The sequence below is a fragment of the Oncorhynchus clarkii genome, chromosome 2 (genome assembly GCF_045791955.1).
Source record: "Oncorhynchus clarkii lewisi isolate Uvic-CL-2024 chromosome 2, UVic_Ocla_1.0, whole genome shotgun sequence".
NCBI classification, from domain to species: domain Eukaryota; kingdom Metazoa; phylum Chordata; class Actinopteri; order Salmoniformes; family Salmonidae; genus Oncorhynchus; species Oncorhynchus clarkii.
The window spans coordinates 68,072,982-68,092,176 of NC_092148.1; the positions used below are offsets into that span (position 1 = coordinate 68,072,982).

The following is a 19,195-nucleotide window of genomic DNA, read 5'->3' on the forward strand; positions in this document are numbered from 1 at the left end:
TTGTAAATCTTGCTTTGTGCCCCAGGCTATGTGTGTCCTAACCCAAAATACTTTTGGGGAAATGTACCAAGAGTTCCAAGACAGATTGGAATCTTTACAGGCTACTTATGGGTTGAAAGTGAATGTGATGTGGGAGCATGAGTGGACCGCACTCAAAAAGTCTGATCCTCATGTTCAAGTCTTCCTTTCCAGCTTTGACACATCAGAACCCTTGGAACCATGACAGGCCTTGTATGGAGGCCGTACCAATGCTTTGACATTGAGGTATGTAGCGCAACCCGACGAGACAATAGGATATGTAGATTTTACATCCCTTATTCCTTATGTAATGAGTTCCTCATGCTATCCTATGGGGCCTGAAATTATTCACCGTGACTTTGACTTACCCCAAAACTATTTTGGTCTGATCAAAGCAACTGTCTACCCTCCTAGGGGTTTGTTTATAACAGTGTTGCCAAATAACAGTGTTACCTCAAGGAAAACTTTTCTTTCCCCTTTGTCGCCCCTGTAGTGAAAACAACAACCTGGAAAACCCTTGTGATCACTCAGATCAAGAAAGAGCCCTGACAGGTGTATGGGTCACAGTTGAATTCTCTAAGGCTCTAGAGGTGGGGTATCGTGTGGCCAAATTATTTGAAGTGTGGAACTTTTCCAGGAAATCAGACACTCTTTTTAAAGAGTACATGAAGACCTTCTTGAGATGCAAGCAAATGGCTTCAGGCTATCCTGCATTAGTCACAGATCAAGAGAGCAAAGACAAGTACATTCAAGACTATCATGACAGAGAAGGCATACTTCTTGACCCAGACAGAATAGAGGTCAACAAAACCAAAAGAAATCTGTCAAAATTGTAATTAAACTCTCTTTGGGGGAAGCTTTCCCTGAGAAGCAATATGCTAACAACGTCAATCATTAAAGACCACAAATAATTTTTGGAATTTGTTTTTTCAGACCAGTACGAAATTTCACATTTTTCATTCTTGAGTCAAGACATTGCCCTGGTGCAATGGAGACGTAACAAGAAGTGGGTTCTAAATGTGTTTCTTGCAGCATTTACCACGGCCTATGGCCGACTTGAACTGTACGTCCCCATGGAGCAGCTTCAGAGGCGGGTTCTTTACCACGACACAGACTCTGTGATCTATGTAAGTGAACAGGGTGATTGGAAACCCCACTTAGCAACTATCTGGGTGGTTTAACGAGTGAACTCGAAGATGGTGACCATTTCACAGAATGGTCCTCCTGTGGTTCCAAAATATATGCTTTTAGGACTAAAGACAATCACATGGTGTTGAAAGCCAAAGGCGTGACTCAAAACTATGAAATTAGCCCACGTGTAAACTTGGAATCAATCACACGCTTGGTCGAGGGGTTCATAAACGACCGAATAGTGACTTGGCGATTTTGAGCTCCTACAAAAAGAGTGTTAGGGATAAAAAGGGCTTCCATCTGAGGAAGGCCCCACTTACTAAAATATGCAGGGTAGTCTATGACAAGAGACTGCTTTTGCCTGACGGGACCACATTGCCCTTTGGCTACTGACTTATGTTACAAGCCCCGTGTATATATAATGACTGCTGTAGAAAGTTTTGACCCCCGGTTGCAACTACCATTTTCGGCCTTAATCGCAGGCCCATCCAATAGCGGTAAAAACAGTTTTGTAAAAAGTATTTTAGAGAATTCTGAACATGTATTATCTCAGAAACCTGACAATATTGTGTGGTGTTATCAACCTTTGTATGATGAACTGTTGAAGGAAATAAAAAATCAAGTTTGTTGAAGGAATACCAGAATCCCTGTCTGATGATGAACACCTCCCTCCTCATAAAAATAATCTGCTGGTTTTGGACGATATGCTATTTGCAGGTAGCGAACATCCTGAAATTGCACGAGCTTTTACCCAATATACTCATCATAGAAACCTGTCCGTGCTTTCCTGGTGCAGAATGTGTTTCACCAAGGTAAAAATAGCCATACCATTAGTTTGAACACCAATTACATGGTTTTGTTCAAAAGCCCTAGAGACAAACTACAAATTAACACTCTAGCTCAGCAGATGTACCCGGGATGGAAATCCTACTTTATGGAGAGCTATGAGGACGCTACCAAAGTGCCATAAATCGTGGACAAACAGCGGGAAATGATTTGGAAATGATTTGGATACGGCCATGAAGGATATGTTGAACCGAAAAGGATTGAACCCCTATGAAAAGGTCCAAAAATACACAAACCTCTTGCATAGGTATTTGGCCTTGGTAAAACAAGGTGAAAGAGAGACCAACTATTTATCGCTTTCCCTACCGGACCCTTTAAAAGATGACGCACCTAGAGAAAGCCAAGCCCCTGTAATGCCTGTACCTGCGATATTATTGGTTGAAGATCAAATGCCTGTTGAAAATAACATTATGCATGACATGTTGACACATGTTCCTGCACGTAACAAGAAAAATGTTAGATATATTATGAACAAGATAAAAGACTCAAAGGGGACCGCTACTTGGAATGACAAAGGAGAGTTTATCCTTCAGGGCGATGTTGTCAAGGGTTCCCATATGATGGACTTGCTTAAAAGTACCACTGCAGCCCACACGGTTGCTAATGACAGAAGAGTGGCGTCGGTTTCTTAAGGCCCTGGCAATCCTCAACATTCCCCTCTCTGGTGTACCCAACTATAAGCTTCGTCAACAGATTCAAACTTTAAAACAAAAACCTTCAACGAGCTACAGTACCCCTAAAGATGTCCCAACAACCCCTCCCCCCTTTGAAAGGGATGATGATAACTCATTTACCCCCCTGGACGTCTCCCGACCTTTTCCTAATCCCGATCTCTCAAGGTGGTTAGACTTTTGAATGACTTTTGAATGACTATGATTAAATTCAATACATTTTACTTGAAAAATTAAGCAATTTAACATTTGTGGCATTCTTGAAACATTTGACGTGAGCATACGCCTTGATTACACTGTCTTAAAGGACACATATTTGAACACAAAATGGCCACTCCGGCCATTTCTCAATAGGTAATTCATCACAAGCCCACACTCTACAAAATTGTTTTCCAATCAAGCGGCTTATGAGCCTCTCCAGCTCTTGGGTAGTCATGTCTTTGCTCAACGATCCTTAATAATAATCCACTGAGACTTGTCTTTGGGCATTCACTTCCAAGATTGAATCAGAGCATGCATAAACAATCATGGTAACTGTACAGGCTAAAGGTGTGCGGAAACGCATTTCCAGCCGGAGGTTACCTTGGGACACCACAGACAGATTTCCTGAGGTGTCATCATCAGGTGATAAATTGAATCATACAATGTGTAACCCTCTGCAAAATCATTTCTGTCAATAGATAAAGAGAGATCTTTTAGATGCCTCCCGGTAGCCAGGAATAGATTGTAAAATTCTCGCACAGATATGTTGTTATTAAATTGCGGTTGGAAAGCTGTAGCAGGGACCTGACGTCCGTCCTGACAGAGAGCTACATACTCTGCATTAAAGTGTTGAAAATTAAACTTTTTTATGTAAGCTGCCCGTATACGAGGCGTGATCAACCAAACCTATAACCATTTAGCGGGGTAAAGGGCCTAGAAAAAGGTTTTCTTGACTGCAGATTCTACTGCCCACAGGTATGCTAAAGGTTTTCATGGTAATTCTTTGGAGAGGGTAAAGGGCATTTCCTTTCATCAAAGCCTGTGAGTGACCCAGACAAACTGCTGCCAGAGATACAGACACTTTTTTAATAAAAATCATTGCCCCCAACACTTTTAAACTAAAGTCACCGTCTTGGGCAGACATCAGACAAAACTCATCCTTGGCCCTGGTTCATTTTAGTCTTAAATCAACCGAATTTGTGCCTCCAGTCCTTTGTTTGCACCGGTGGAAGGGTCTATCGATTCCACAGAGACTCCTGCAGTATCCTTGCTAAATAGCCCGGCACTGAATAGTGTCCTGAGAGTGTCTTCGGAGTAGTTGAGTAAATATTCCATGATGGCCCTATAAGGGTATGTGGCACTGCTTTGACTGATTAGGCGTTCACCCAAAGTCACATTGACTTGGGAGAAGATGGTGGCCACTGGGTAATTAATGAGACTCACTTTGGCATCGTTTGCAATATTAGTACCATCTCTTTTGGTCACTTTGAGACGTAAATGCACCAAGGTGTTGTTGAGGTCCAGATAATTGTCACCGTGGCCTGGTATGAAAAATTCTATATGACTGTTGTCTGTAATGGCGGAGAGTGGGGCTATCTTCATATAACTGGATCTATCTATTGAAAATGCGCCTTATACCCGGAGGTCTCTTTTTTGGTCTTCGAGACAACATCATAAGCCCCGAGCCTTTTTGATGCTCGGCATCTGATGACGCCCTTCTGGTCATAGCATTGGCTACAACCTCACTTACAATATTTTTAGCCGCTGATTTTAAATGTGGTTTGGCTATGCTGAGGCCTCTCTTCATAAACGGTAAAACCATCCTAAAGAGGTTACGAAATATACCTCCTATCCCTGGACCGTAAATGGTCGGGGATCCGTGATAGCCTGGTAATCCATTACCCACTTCATCAACATAGTATGAGACATAGCGGTTAGGGTCGAGATGGTGGTTGTGTACCATAACAAAATAATTTATAATAATAATTTTTGTATTATGTTTATATAAAAATATATATATATATATATATAATATTAATAATATATTAAATATGTAGAGAGGTTTTGCTGGGTCTAAAGTGGAGTTTTATAATTGTTTTACCATAAGTAAATTCATTGTTTTCGTTCTGATCTGTTTTAAGCTCAACCAGAATGTTTTCAATATATTTCTTGCTTACAGGTTCATAGTGTGGCTTGTCATAGTTAACAGTGACTACATCATCATCCTTTCTCTATTCTCAGGAGGGGCACATAACTGTCTCCTACCCTTTGATAGGATATGATGTCGGTATACACAAATATGTTGTAAAATCCTGCATGTATATCCGCAGGGAATAGGAATAATTTATCTTTCACATACGTCCATTTATTGGGACCCATCCCCAACATGTAGGCTAAATTACCGCTGGTCTTTTTACCCCCATCAGCATCCCCTGAGATTTGTAAACGTTTATGTATATGGTTGTAGATCAAGAGTATTTCCATATTGTTCAGGGTTAGGAGTTCGTTCAACTCTGAGACGATCCTGTCGGCGGTTCTATAGAACCCTTTTTTATTCTTTACAAGTTTCAGAGGTTCCGATATCCTTTTGCAAAAAAAGTCACGGTCCTTATCCTTGATATTATACCAGCTATGGGGTATGTAATCTCGCTGAGACCTACTTCCCTGGCCTTCTGATAACTCTATAGGTTTTGGAAAATTGGTTGTATAATTCAAACTCTGATTATTACGATATATATGTGCAGACGCATTACTGGGGAGGGTCAGGTAGAAGCCGCTGTGTTCCAAGATGCACTCCTGTGTACACTTGAATGATGTTGTATTTATCATGCATGAGAGTTTAAGTTAACCCCCGATGCCTCCACCACATCTTGCTTTAATACCCAACTGTTGAACTTTTGAGGTCAGTTTTTCCAATGGACCAACATACATTTTTTACCCTTTTCTCTCTTCTGATCTAGAATCTCCTCCACGTGAAATAATTTGTCTTTACCCATCTGTAACTTCTGTAGTTCCTTCTCATAAAAATATCCCTCTATAAGCTCCCCGTCATATTCTTTTAACATGTAGACAGGGGGTGTGTAGACATTCGGTAACGTTGAACATCTCATCGCTGTAACCTTGCTCATATTTTTTGTCGAAAACACCCCTCAACTTGGATATACGTACCAAGTCTCCCACTATGAATTTAAAAAAAAATTTTTTCTTACAGCGAAGGGGGAACAAACCATACAGATTTTTAAAGACTTGAAAAGAGTTTTCAGAAGAGACCTCGGAGGGCTTCATCCGTATACTCTTATGGTAGCTGTAGTTGTAACCCTTTACTAAATCTTGAACTATATCGATATATCTATGCGTGTTGTGAGCTGTAAAATATTTCCACATCCACTCCTTCAGAGTTTTGTTAAAGCGTTCAACAACTGAAGCTTTCAAATCCGAGCCTGTAGCAAAATGTACTATATTGTGCTTCTTCATGAGTTTCTGAAAAGTATTATTAAAAAAGTATTTTCCGCCGTCAGTCTACACTTTCTTGGGGGCTCCTCCTTCCTTCAAGATAGAGGCAAAGGCCCGGGTCACCTCTGCCCCACTCTTATTTTTTAAGACCCTTACAAATGCTATTTTAGAGAAAATATCTATGACCTTTAGCATGTAGCGATTTCATTTTTATCTGCAAGGACCTGCATGTCACATAGATCCGCCTGAAACTGGGACGAGAGAAGAGTAGAAAAAACTATATTTCTTGGAAATTGTTTGCGTACAGGTTTATGCAGAGTGTAAGCATCCTGCTCTGCTAACCATTCATTCACTTGAGCAGCGCCTAACCTGTTACCTGTTTCTTTGGCTATAGCTCTCTGTAAACGCTCCTTACCCCCATAAGACCCGGGGTTAGAGGGATTAAAATAAATGTTTTTCAACATCTGCTCCGCCATCCTTCTTGCCTCTCTGAGGTGCAATAATGAGCCCCTTTCAAATAACGACAACATTTCATTTTCATTTTTATTTTTTATTTTTGCAAACACCTGGATATGTTTATTTTTTAACCATTCCATTGTAGATTTTGCTTTATGTTTTGGATCATTGTCTTGTTGGAAGACAAATCTCCGTCCCAGTCTCAGGTCTTTTGCAGACTCCATCAGGTTTTCTTCCAGAATGGTCCTGTATTTGGCTCCATCCATCTTCCCATCAATTTTAACCATCTTCCCTGTCCCTGCTGAAGAAAAGCAGGCCCAAACCATGATGCTTCCACCACCATGTTTGACAGTGGGGATGGTGAATTCAGGGTGATGAGCTGTGTTGCTTTTACGCCAAACATAACATTTTGCATTGTTGCCAAAAAGTTCACTTTTGGTTTCATCTGACCAGAGCACCTTCTTCCACATGTTTGGTGTGTCTCCCAGGTGGCTTGTGGCAAACTTTAAACAACACTTTTTATGGATATCTTTAAGAAATGGCTTTCTTCTTGCCACTCTTCCATAAAGGCCAGATTTGTGCAATATACGACTTATTGTTGTCCTATGGACAGAGTCTCCCACCTCAGCTGTAGATCTCTGCAGTTCATCCAGAGTGATCATGGGCCTCTTGGCTGCATCTCTGATCAGTCTTCTCCTTGTATGAGCTGAAAGTTTAGAGGGACGGCCAGGTCTTGGTAGATTTGCAGTGGTCTGATACTCCTTCCATTTCAATATTATCGCTTGCACAGTGCTCCTTGGGATGTTTAAAGCTTGGGAAATCTTTTTGTATCCAAATCCGGCTTTAAACTTCTTCACAACAGTATCTCGGACCTGCCTGGTGTGTTCCTTGTTCTTCATGATGCTCTCTGCGCTTTTAACGGACCTCTGAGACTATCACAGTGCAGGTGCATTTATACGGAGACTTTATTACACACAGGTGGATTGTATTTATCAACATTAGTCATTTATGTCAACATTGGATCATTCAGAGATCCTCACTGAACTTCTGGAGAGAGTTTGCTGCACTGAAAGTAAAGGGGCTGAATAATTTTGCACGCCCAATTTTTCAGTTTTTGATTCGTTAAAAAGTTTGAATTATCCAATAAATGTCGTTCCACTTCATGATTGTGTCCCACTTGTTGTTGATTCTTAACAAAAAAATACAGTTTTATATCTTTATGTTTGAAGCCTGAAATGTGGCAAAAGGTCGCAAAGTTCAAGGGGGCCGAATACTTTCGCAAGGCACTGTATGTACACAGACAATTCAGGATTCGTAGCAGGATACTAGTCCCCGTTTTCTCAACGATCCAAGCATGCAACACCCTGTATATTTGGTTTACATTTACAGGCTTGTGTCGCTGAATTTTTTAAACACACACATCCGCTATATAAGTTTGTCACCAAAATGGCATAGCAGTCAGATGTCTTTTGTCCTCGTCTTGTCATGTCCCGTATATATATTTACAACTTTCTTCGCATACCTTTTTATATACAGCAAAAAAAGTATTTAGTCAGCCACCAATTGTGCAAGTTCTCCAACTTAAAAAGATGAGAGAGCCCTGTAATTTTCATCATAGGTACACTTCAACTATGACAGACAAAATGAGATTTTTTTTTCCAGAAAATCACATTGTAGGATTTTTTATGAATTTATTTGCAAATTATGATGGAAAATAAGTATCTGGTCAATAACAAAAGTTTATCTCAATACTATGTTATATACCCATTTGTTGGCAATGACAGAGGTCAAACGTTTTCTGTAAGTCTTCACAAGGTTTTCACACACTGTTGCTGGTATTTTTGCCATTCCTCCATGCAGATCTCCTATAGAGCAGTGATGTTTTGTGGCTGTTGCTGGGCAGCACGGACTTTCAACTCCCTCCAAAGATTTTCTAAGGGGTTGAGATCCGTAGACTGGCTAGGCCACTCCAGGACCTTGAAATGCTTCTTACGAAGCCACTCCTTCGTTGCCCGGGCGGTGTGTTTGGGATTATTGTCATGCTGAAAGACCCAGCCACGTTTCATCTTCAATGCCCTTGCTGATGGAAGGAGGTTTTCACTCAAAATCTCACGATACATGGTCCCATTCATTATTTCCTTTACACGGATCAGTCGTCCTGGTGCCTTTGCAGAAAAACAGCCCTAAAGCATGATGTTTCCACCCCCATGCTTCACAGTAGGTATGGTGTTCTTTGGATGCAACAGCATTCTTTGTCCTCCAAACACGACGAGTTGAGTTTTTACCAAAAAGTTATATTTTGGTTTCATCTGACCATATTGCATTCTCCCAATCTTCTTCTGGATCATCCAAATGCTCTCTAGCAAACTTCAGATGGGCTTGGACATGTACTGGCTTAAGCAGGGGGACACGTCTGGCACTGCAGGATTTGAGTCCCTGGCGGCGTAGTGTGTTACTGATGGTAGGCTTTGTTACTTTGGTCCCAGCTCTCTGCAGACCATTCACTAGGTCCCCCCGTGTAGTTCTGGGATTTTTGCTCACTGTTCTTGTGATCATTTTGACCCCACGGGGTGAGATCTTGCGTGGAGCCCCAGATCGAGGGAGATTATCAGTGCTGTTATATGTCTTCCATTTCCTAATAATTGCTCCCACAGTTGATTTCTTCAAACCAAGCTGCTTACCTATTGCAGATTCAGTCTTCCCAGCCTGGTGCAGGTCTACAATTTTGTTTCTGGTGTCCTTTGACAGCTCTTTGGTCTTGGCCATAGTGGAGTTTGGAGTGTGACTGTTTGAGGTTGTGGACAGGTGTCTTTTATACTGCTAACAAGTTCAAACAGGTGCCATTAATACAGGTAACGAGTGGAGGACAGAGGAGCCTCTTAAAGAAGAAGTTACAGGTCTGTGAGAGCCAGAAATCTTGCTTGTTTGTAGGTGACCAAAACTTATTTTCCACCATAATTTGCAAATAAAATCATTAAAAATCTGGATTTTTTTTCTCATTTTGTCTGTCATAGTTGAAGTGTACCTATGATGAAAATTACAGGCCTCTCTCATCTTTTTAAGTGGGAGAACTTGCACAATTGGTGGCTGACTAAATACTTTTTTGCCCCACTGTATACGAATCCTGAGGATTATGATTTAAAGGAACCCCAAGGAGGGTCATTCTCAGAATGGTCAGCCCCCAAAGAAAACTAAGTACGCTGCTGCGTTAACCACGCCCTGATACCAAAGGACTGGCTCAATAATAAAAGGAGTGCCCATAAAGCTTCCGGTTCTTAATTTCAGCATATACCATGGATATTCATACAACATACCAGGACACCGATACGACATGGGTGCCAGAGCCTAAGGACTCTAAGCCTCGCAGCCCACCATTCTACTCCCCCCAGGCAAGACCCCCAACATGTACACAGCCTGAGGATGTGTTTGATGGGGTGGTTAGTACTATTTTTGTGGACACCATCAAGGCCTCTGTAGCCACACTTTTAGACGTGGTGATTGGAGAGTATATAAGAGAAAAATGCATAGGTTGTGACATCAATCACCCCAGCCAACGACGTCATCCATGTTTATACGAACCCCCAAGGTACTTCTTCTTCAACCATTTGGAGGAGCTGGTGAACAGACTGTGATCCAGCCGCTTTATACCTTCGCTGGTCAGAGCCCTGGAGTCTATGGGTCTTGTGTCGTCTATTCCCAGAGTTTACGGGGTAACCGAGGCTTTCCTATATGAACTGAAGGAGGCGATCTACATCCACGAGAAACTCAAAGAAATCCGACACACCCTGGTGGACGACAACAAATACAAGGAAGCTGTGGTGGCTGATGTGATGACTTTCTGGCTCAATAAACCGCAAGAGGCCGAGTGACAATAGATATTTTTATTTAGATGTAAAGCAATAGGTAACTATATGCATACGATGTTAGAGAGAATAAATACATGTTTTCTTTTGAGAGAACTTACAAATGTTATTAAGCAAATTATTGAAAATAAAGTGAACAATGTATCGTTCGACACAACACACAATACCTGGGCAGAGCGTGTGCTAAAAATGGAGCAAATCATGAATCATGTACGACAAATGGGCGAGAGCCTACAATGGACACAACTGGTATCCCGTCTTGTGGATGATTCTGAAGAACTAGAAACAACCTTGTCTAAGATTTTACTTTATTTGTTTGAAACACCGTTTAATTGTAACATGTATCATATTTGTTGTTTATATACTTTATTTGATTTATTTCACCTTTATTTTAACCAGGTAGGCAAGTTGAGAACAAGTTCATATTTACAATTGCGACCTGGCCAAGATAAAGCAAAGCAGTTCGACACATACAACGACACAGAGTTAAACATGGAGTAAAAGAAACATACAGTCATTAATACAGTAGAAACAAGTCTATATACGATGTGAGCAAATGAGGTGAGATAAGGGAGGTAAAGGCAAAAAAAGGCCATGGTGGCAAAGTAAATACAATATAGCAAGTAAAACACTGGAATGGTAGATTTGCAGTGGAAGAATGTGCAAAGTAGAAATACAAATAATGCGGTGCAAAGGAGCAAAATAAATAAATAAAATAAATAAATACAGTAGGGAAAGAGGTAGTTGTTTGGGCTAAATTATAGGTGGGATATATACAGGTGCAGTAATCTGTGAGCTGCTCTGACAGCTGGTGCTTAAAGCTAGTGAGGGAGATAAGTGTTTCCAGTTTCAGAGATTTTTGTAGTTCGTTCCAGTCATTGGCAGCAGAGAACTGGAAGGAGAGGCGGCCAAAGAAATAATTGGTTTTGGGGGTGAACAGAGAGATATACCTGCTGGAGTGCGTGCTACAGGTGGGTGATGCTATGGTAACCAGCGAGCTGAGATAAGGGGGGACTTTATCGAGCAGGGTCTTGTAGATGACATGGAGCCAGTGGGTTTGGCGACGAGTATGAAGCGAGGGCCAGCCAACAAGAGCGTACAGGTCGCAATGGTGGGTAGTATATGGGGCTTTGGTGACAAAACGGATGGCACTGTGACTGCACTAGACTGCATCCAATTTGTTGAGTAGGGTGTTGGAGGCTATTTTGTAAATGACATCGCCAAAGTCGAGGATTGGTTGGATGGTCAGTTTTACAAGGGTATGTTTGGCAGCATGAGTGAAGGATGTTTGCGAAATAGGAAGCCAATTCTAGATGTAACTTTGGATTGGAGATGTTTGATATGGGTCTGGAAGGAGAGTTTACAGTCTAACCAGACACCTAGGTATTTGTAGTTGTCCACGTATTCTAATTCAGAGCCATCTAGAGTAGTGATGTTGGACAGGCGGGCAGGTGCAGGCAGCGATCGGTTGAAGAGCATGCATTTAGTTTTACTTGTATTTAAGAGCAATTGGAGGCCACGGAAGGAGAGTTATATGGCATTGAAGCTTGCCTGGAGGTTTGTTAACACAGTGTCCAAAGAAGGGCCAGAAGTATACAGAATGGTGTCGTCTGCGTAGAGGTGGATCAGAGACTCACCAGCAGCAAGAGCGACATTATTGATGTATACAGAGAAGAGAGTCGGTCCAAGAATTGAACCCTGTGGCACCCCCATAAAAAATGCCAGAGGTCCGGACAGCAGACCCTCCGATTTGACATACTGAACTCTATCAGAGAAGTAGTTGGTGAACCAGGCGAGGCAATCATTTGAGAAGCCAAGGCTGTCGAGTTGTTTAATTTCTTTAGTAGTTTATCATGGCCGCATGTGTTGTTCTGGGTCTTATTTATAATGCATCTGCTCCCCACAATATCCCCGGACATTCCTGTTTCACAGACAACAGTCCTAAGGTCAATAAAATAGGGGGTGTGGGGCCATCCTCTTTGAAATGTTCAAACACAGTTCAACGAGGTCCCTACATATCAACCATCATGACAACTTCAAAGGAATAGATGCAATATATGCATAAATTAACACACACTCTAACGCATGACAACAGGAACAGGATGCCCTTATATGGGCATAACCATATGATAACTTCACACCAGGATGTCCTGATCGGATGCCCAAATATGGGCATGCACACGGCACCCGGACATAAATCAAACGTTTGACGCGTAAATTCTCTCTAGCTCAGTATAAATGGAATGTTTGATCTGTGTTTTAACAATAGGCACTAGTAAATAAACCATGTCTTTATGTTTCAATGTTGTCTTTCTTTATCTCCTTCCCTTTATGTCTCTGTTTCTCTGATGGTTTCTGTCTCTGTTTCTCTGATGGTTTCTGTCTCTGTTTCTCTGATGGTTACTGTCTCTGTTTCTCTGATGGTTTCTGTCTCTGTTTCTCTGATGGTTTCTGTCTCTGTTTCTCTGATGGTTACTGTCTCTGTTTCTCTGATGGTTTCTGTCTCTGTTTCTCTGATGGTTTCTGTCTCTGTTTCTCTGATGGTTTCTGTCTCTGTTTCTCTGATGGTTTCTGTCTCTGTTTCTCTGATGGTTTCTGTCTCTGTTTCTCTGATGGTTTCTGTCTCTGTTTCTCTGATGGTTTCTGTCTCTGTTTCTCTGATGGTTTCTGTCTCTGTTTCTCTGATGGTTTCTGTCTCTGTTTCTCTGATGGTTTCTGTCTCTGTTTCTCTGATGGTTTCTTTCTTTTTGCGGTACTTGTTGTTTGTTGTCTCTACCCTCCTATCCCTCCCCTGGACTCTCAGACAAGTCATGGTAGTCCAGAACGCAAGGTAGTGTAGTGCTTCTCCTGCTTCTCTTCTTCTCTCCTCTCCTACTCTGCTCTACTTCTTCTGTTCTTCTCTACTCCTCTCCTCTGCTTCTCTTCTTCTCTCCTTCTCTGCTCCAATTATTCTGTTCTTCTCTACACCTCTTCTCTTCTTCTCTCCTTCTCTCCTTCTCTGCCCCTCTCATTTTGTTCTTATCTTATTCTATCCTCTCTACTCCTCTCCTCTCTCTCTCTTTCTCTCCTTCTCTCATTCTCTGCTTCTCTGCATTCAGTCAGTGTTTTTCCCCACGTACATTTTCCGCCTCCAAAGTGCTTTTCCTCATTGTCTCCCGCATCATTATTCATCGTTATCCATTTTGCGTTGATACGTTGATAAAAGCACTCTCTTGCTCTTCCTCTCTCTCTATCTAACCTTTCTCCACTTTGTTTCTCTCTCTCTTTTTTCTCCTATTTGTATCTCTGTCATCCTAAACAACTCATGATTGTATGATGTGCAAATTCAGCCAAGAACATTGCCGGGTTGAAATCAAGGTTGAAATGTGAAATCATTCCATGAGTCAGATATGTTTTTCACCCTACACTCATCATCTCTGCTACAGGAGAGGAGCTGTGCCTCACAGTCACATATTGATTCAACCTTACAGACATCACTATTTCTTTGACTTTCTTTGACTATTTCTATGATGTTGTGATCCCGTCTAGCCAGTGTGCCTATGCAATTTACTCTCATCCAACATTTGCAAGACATTATGATGATATAATTATATTGAATCAGATATTCAATTATTGACATCCTGCTATATCATCTCTATATCTACCATCAAATGTAATTGGAGAAAATCTACAATAATGTGGCCATATTAACATACAAAGACCACGTCTGAGACTAAACGTGTCCCTTTGTTATGACATCACAGTGCTGAGAACAAGAGGAGGACCAAGTATGTCCAGAGGAGTCTGAACCCAGAGTGGAACCAGACTGTCATCTACAAGAACATACACCTGGAACAGGTAGGAACACACACACACACACATGCATGCACACACACACACACACATGCACCTACTAACGCATGCATCACACACACACACACACACACACACACACACACACACACACACACACACACACACACACACACACACACACACACACATCCACATTAATGTTGAATGTTTATGTTCATCTTATTTCCAGTTGGATTGGTAGTTCTGAATCCTTAGGGATTTTCTGACTATCCCTCTGCAGCCTTGGTTCCCATTACCAATCCCCTGAATCCCATAGCACCGCTGACCTGGTTAGGTTAAACAACCCCCTTACAGACTACCAGTCACCAGAGAGAAACAGAGACAGAGACATCTTCATTCAACATAACAGTAGCAGCCTTTGCTTAGCTGCAATTCAGACAATGTAAGATGAGTGCAGTCTGTCCATACGGCGCTCTCTCTCAGCGGACAGTAGTGTCTCTAGTCTAGTGTCTCTTCTGAGACTCTCTGCTGTTACCTACTTCTTTCTATTCTGCCCACTGAGGTTGTAAATGCTGCTCTATTACCCACTTACTCTCCCACTCCCCTGCCAAGCACACACACACGCACGCACGCACGCACACACGCACGCACTCACACACACACACACACACACACACACACACACACACACACACACACACACACACACACACACACACACACACACACACACACACACACACACACACACACACACACAATTACCCAGTCCACTGACTGGCTGGTTGAGTGATATACAGTACAACTGCATGGGTGTTGTACTTGGCATAACTCGTTTAAATGTGTTTGTTCATTTAATCACTTTTCGCTCATCCTCTCTCTCTCTCTCTCGCTCCCCCCACCTCTCTCTCTCTCTCTCTCTCTCTCTCTCTCTCTCTCTCTCGCTCCCCCACCTCTCTTTATCTCTCTCTCTCTCTCTCTCTCTCTCTCTCTCTCTCTCTCTCTCTCTCTCTCGCTCCCCCCACCTCTCTTTCTCTCTCTCTCTCTCTCTCTCTCTCTCTCTCTCTCTCTCTCTCTCTTACTCACTCTCTCTGTCTCTCAGCTAAAGAAAAAGACTCTGGAGGTGACAGTGTGGGATTATGACAGATCTTCCTCCAATGACTTCCTGGGAGAAGTGAGTGTCTCCAGAATCAGACACACTCTGGTTTAGACGTCACATACATTTACTTCAGTCATCCCCTTACCCTAATGTCTCCTGATGCCATGTTTTTGAATGTTCTCTAGCCAAAAGCGGCTCATATTTCCAGCCTTATGGCTCCCCTCTCAACAAGACTTTATTCAAAGGTAGTTTCATTGTTTGTCAGTCTATGTAATGAATCCCACGGATCCTGTGCTAAATGGAGAAGGATCCTAATTGTTTATAATGTAGAATGGTGGTTTGTTCACCGCAAACCTCGAAATATACTGACTATACCAAACATTAGGTACACCTTCCTAATGTTAATTTTCTCCATCCCCCTTTTGCCCTCATAACAGACTCAATTTGTTGGGGCGTGGACTCTACAAGGTGTCGAAAGCGTTCCACAGGGATGCTGGCCCATGTTGACTCCTATGCTTTCCACAGTTGTGTCAATTTGGCTGGATGTCCTTTGGTTGGTGGACCATTCTTGATACACACAAGAAACTGTTGAGCCTGAAAAACCCAGCAGCCTGGTACCTACTATCATACCTCGTTCAATGGCACTTAAATCTTTTTTCTGGCCCATTCACCCTCTGAATGTCACACATACACAATCCATGTCTCAATTGTCTCAAGACTTAAATATCCTTCTTTAACCTGTCTCCTCCCCTTCATTTACACTGATTGAAATGGATTTAACAAGTGACATCAATAAGGGAGCATAGCTTTCACCTGGATTCACCTGGTGAGCCTATGTCAGGGAAAGAGCAGAGCTCAGATTCACAAAACGTTCTTAGGAAGAAATGTTTTCTTAACTGCCATTTTTGTCTTAACTATAGACTTAAGAAGAAAGTTAAGACAAGTTGCTATTCCTCAAAAAGATTATTGGAAATGTTCTAGCGCTACTTCTTATGTTACTCCTTTAGCAAAAAGTTAAGAAGAAATTTGATTCTGAAAAGAAAGTTACTTCCAAGGTAGCTAAACCCTTGTCTTAAAAAAAGGGCAGTGAGAGAAAAAGCTCACGAAAGCAATTTAACATGTTTAATTCGCTCACAAACTTCATGTGAAAGTTTCAGTATTGATTAGTTTAAACCCAAGAACATGTTTTAGAACAGTAATCTCAGTAGGAAATATGCTAACATGATTGCCATTGCTTAACTACATAGCCAGCTAAAACCGTTGCCTAGCAACAATTATTTGGAAGAAGATATTTGAGAAGTTCATAAGAAAATCACTAAATCGTTAGTTGGGGAATTGCACTTACAAACTATCTTATTCACTTTTTTTCTCAAGAAGCTTCTTAAGTTTTTGCGTAAGAAGAGTTTTGTGAATCTGGGCTCAGGTGTTTGTGAATCTGGGCCCAGGTGTTTGTGAATCTGGGCCCAGGTGTTTGTGAATCTGGGCCCAGGTGTTTGTGAATCTGGGCTCAGGTGTTTGTGAATCTGGGCCCAGGTGTTTGTGAATCTGGGCTCAGGTGTTTGTGAATCTGGGCCCAGGTGTTCCCAGTTTTTTGCTTGTTTTGTATACTCAGTGTATATTTGCTGTGTTTTCCTATAAGTCTTTGCTGACCTAAACATACCTGTCTACTCTTTCTTTCTCTGTCTCTCTCTCGGTCTCTCTCTCTCTCTGTATCTATCTCTGTCTCTCTCTCTCTGTATCTCTCTCTCTGTATCTCTCTCTCTGTCTCTCTCTCTCTGTATCTCTCTCTCTCTCGGTCTCTCTCTCTGTATCTCTCTCTCTGTATCTATCTCTGTATCTCTCTCTATCTCTCTCTCTGTATCTCTCTCTCTCTCTGTATCTCTCTCTCTGTATCTCTCTCTCTCTCTGTATCTCTCTCTCTGTATCTCTCTCTCTCTCGGTCTCTCTCTCTCTGTATCTCTCTCTGTATCTATCTCTGTCTCTCTCTCTGTATCTCTCTCTCTCCAGGTGTTGATAGACCTGTCTAACACATCCCAGCTGGACAACACTCCTCGCTGGCTGCCTCTGAAGGAGCAGAGTGAGAGCATCGAGCACAGCAGAACCCACCACACCGCTCAGGGGCCTGGGGGGCCAGGAGCAGGGACAGGACCGGGACAGGGGTCCGTAGCGGGGCAAGAACCAGGACAGGGCATGGGGTCAGGGATGGGCCAAGGACAGGGGCAGGGACAGGTACTGTACTGTACTATATTCATTGTCTACTATCTATCCTTGCCATCATTGATTGTAACTTACTGATTATAATGCATATAGCACATTTAATTGAATTGCATTGCAGATGGGGGAGTGCCATGAGTCTCCTAAGAACTCTGTGATAAAGAGCAGGAGCCACGGGATCTTCCCTGACCCAGCAAAAGGTAGGAGCCTCTTCCAGCTGCCTTGTTGCTTTTAACTAACGCTTGCCATTGTGTGGTTTAGCCACTCAGTTGCTTTACAGTTTTTCTTCATTTCCGTTTTGCTGATTGCCACTCTGTTGTCATAGTGAGAGAACATGTAGTCATGGTGACAGTTTTGCTAATGGCTGTCATAATTATACTTTTAGTGCCAGTCACTTATCTGGCTCAGTGCCCTTCATGTTGTGGTGTCATCCTTTTTTTTTGTCATGTAGCAGATGCTCTTATCCAGAGCGACTTACAGTTAGTGCATTCATCTTACGATAGCTACTGTAGGTGAGACTACCACATAGCACAGTCAGAGTAATACAATTTCTTCTCAATAAAATAGCTATCAGCAAAGTCAGTGCTAGTAAGAAAGGGTGGGGTGTTAGTTCAAGGAAGTCAAGGTTATTCTATTTTTATGTTTTTACCACAGTACAAATGTGTAACTACTACATGGCTCTTTTAGTGACTTTTACAGACATTCCCTTTATCTCCTCTATCTCCTCTCCCTCTCTCTATCACTACCTTCTCCCTCCTCCTCCCACTCCTCCCTCCTCCCACCCCTCCCAGACATGCAGATGGTGACTCTAGAGAAATCCCACAGTAGTCCAGGCAGCTCTAAGTCATCTTCAGACGGTCAGCTTCGTTCCCATGGTCCATCCCGCAGCCAGAGCAAGAGCAGCGTCACGCAAGCCCACCTGGAGGATGCTGGGATAGCTATAGCTGCCGCCGAGGCCGCCGTGCAACAGTCCCGCCTCCAACCAAGTAATCCCCAACCCTTCCTGTGACACACTTCCTCTCGGCTCTGCCATGCATGCTAGCTCATCATCTCTCCCTTTATCTCTCCTCTTGTTCTATCACTCCTTCTTTTCTCTTCTTTTCCTCTCCCTTCTGTTCTGGCCTTCTGATTGGTTCTTCTAAGCAATTAGATGGTTCCTCTAAGTTCTATTCTGTTTGGTTTTCTTGTTTTCTCTAGGGGTGTAACACCCACTGATCTAGTCAGAGTCCATCACTAAAACATTGCATGGCAGATCTTATAGTAGACCCTGGCCTGTGGAGAAAACATCTCAATCTAAAATCTATATTAAAAATGAATTTATAAACTGCTGTTCTCACACTAAACACTGAAAATGTGTATGGTCCTCCGTTTCTCTGACGTTACTGTGACGTCTGCAGGGTTGGGGAAAGTAGGGCACAGCACCGTTTGGGCTCAGAGTGAGCAGATTTCCATCATACACACATCAGACACTCACAATAGCCCAGTAACACACAGGACAGAGACGAAACAGCCACAGTTCCCAGTCTAAATAGAGTGAGGATATACATGTCTCTCTCCAACATGGTTTCTACTGTCTCCCAGTGTGATCCCCTATCCATCCTCCAGGTCTAGAAACCATGATAGAGCTTGGCCCCCAGGTTGTGACATGCAGTCCCCCCCCCCCCCTC

The 19,195-nt window shown here is 42.4% G+C and overlaps 1 protein-coding gene across 1 annotated transcript in view; it reads left to right on the plus strand.

The window, feature by feature from the left end:
• The window catches only part of LOC139377987 (protein piccolo-like), a 153,085-nt gene that overhangs the window by 127,034 nt on the left and 6,856 nt on the right, over positions 1 to 19,195 (plus strand). Inside the window, exons 35-40 of the mRNA XM_071120551.1 lie at positions 13,224 to 13,250; positions 14,164 to 14,257; positions 15,318 to 15,389; positions 17,322 to 17,543; positions 17,650 to 17,728; positions 18,320 to 18,514. Coding sequence (XP_070976652.1) covers positions 13,224 to 13,250; positions 14,164 to 14,257; positions 15,318 to 15,389; positions 17,322 to 17,543; positions 17,650 to 17,728; positions 18,320 to 18,514 — 689 coding nt within the window. The remainder of the gene's footprint in view (positions 1 to 13,223; positions 13,251 to 14,163; positions 14,258 to 15,317; positions 15,390 to 17,321; positions 17,544 to 17,649; positions 17,729 to 18,319; positions 18,515 to 19,195) is intronic.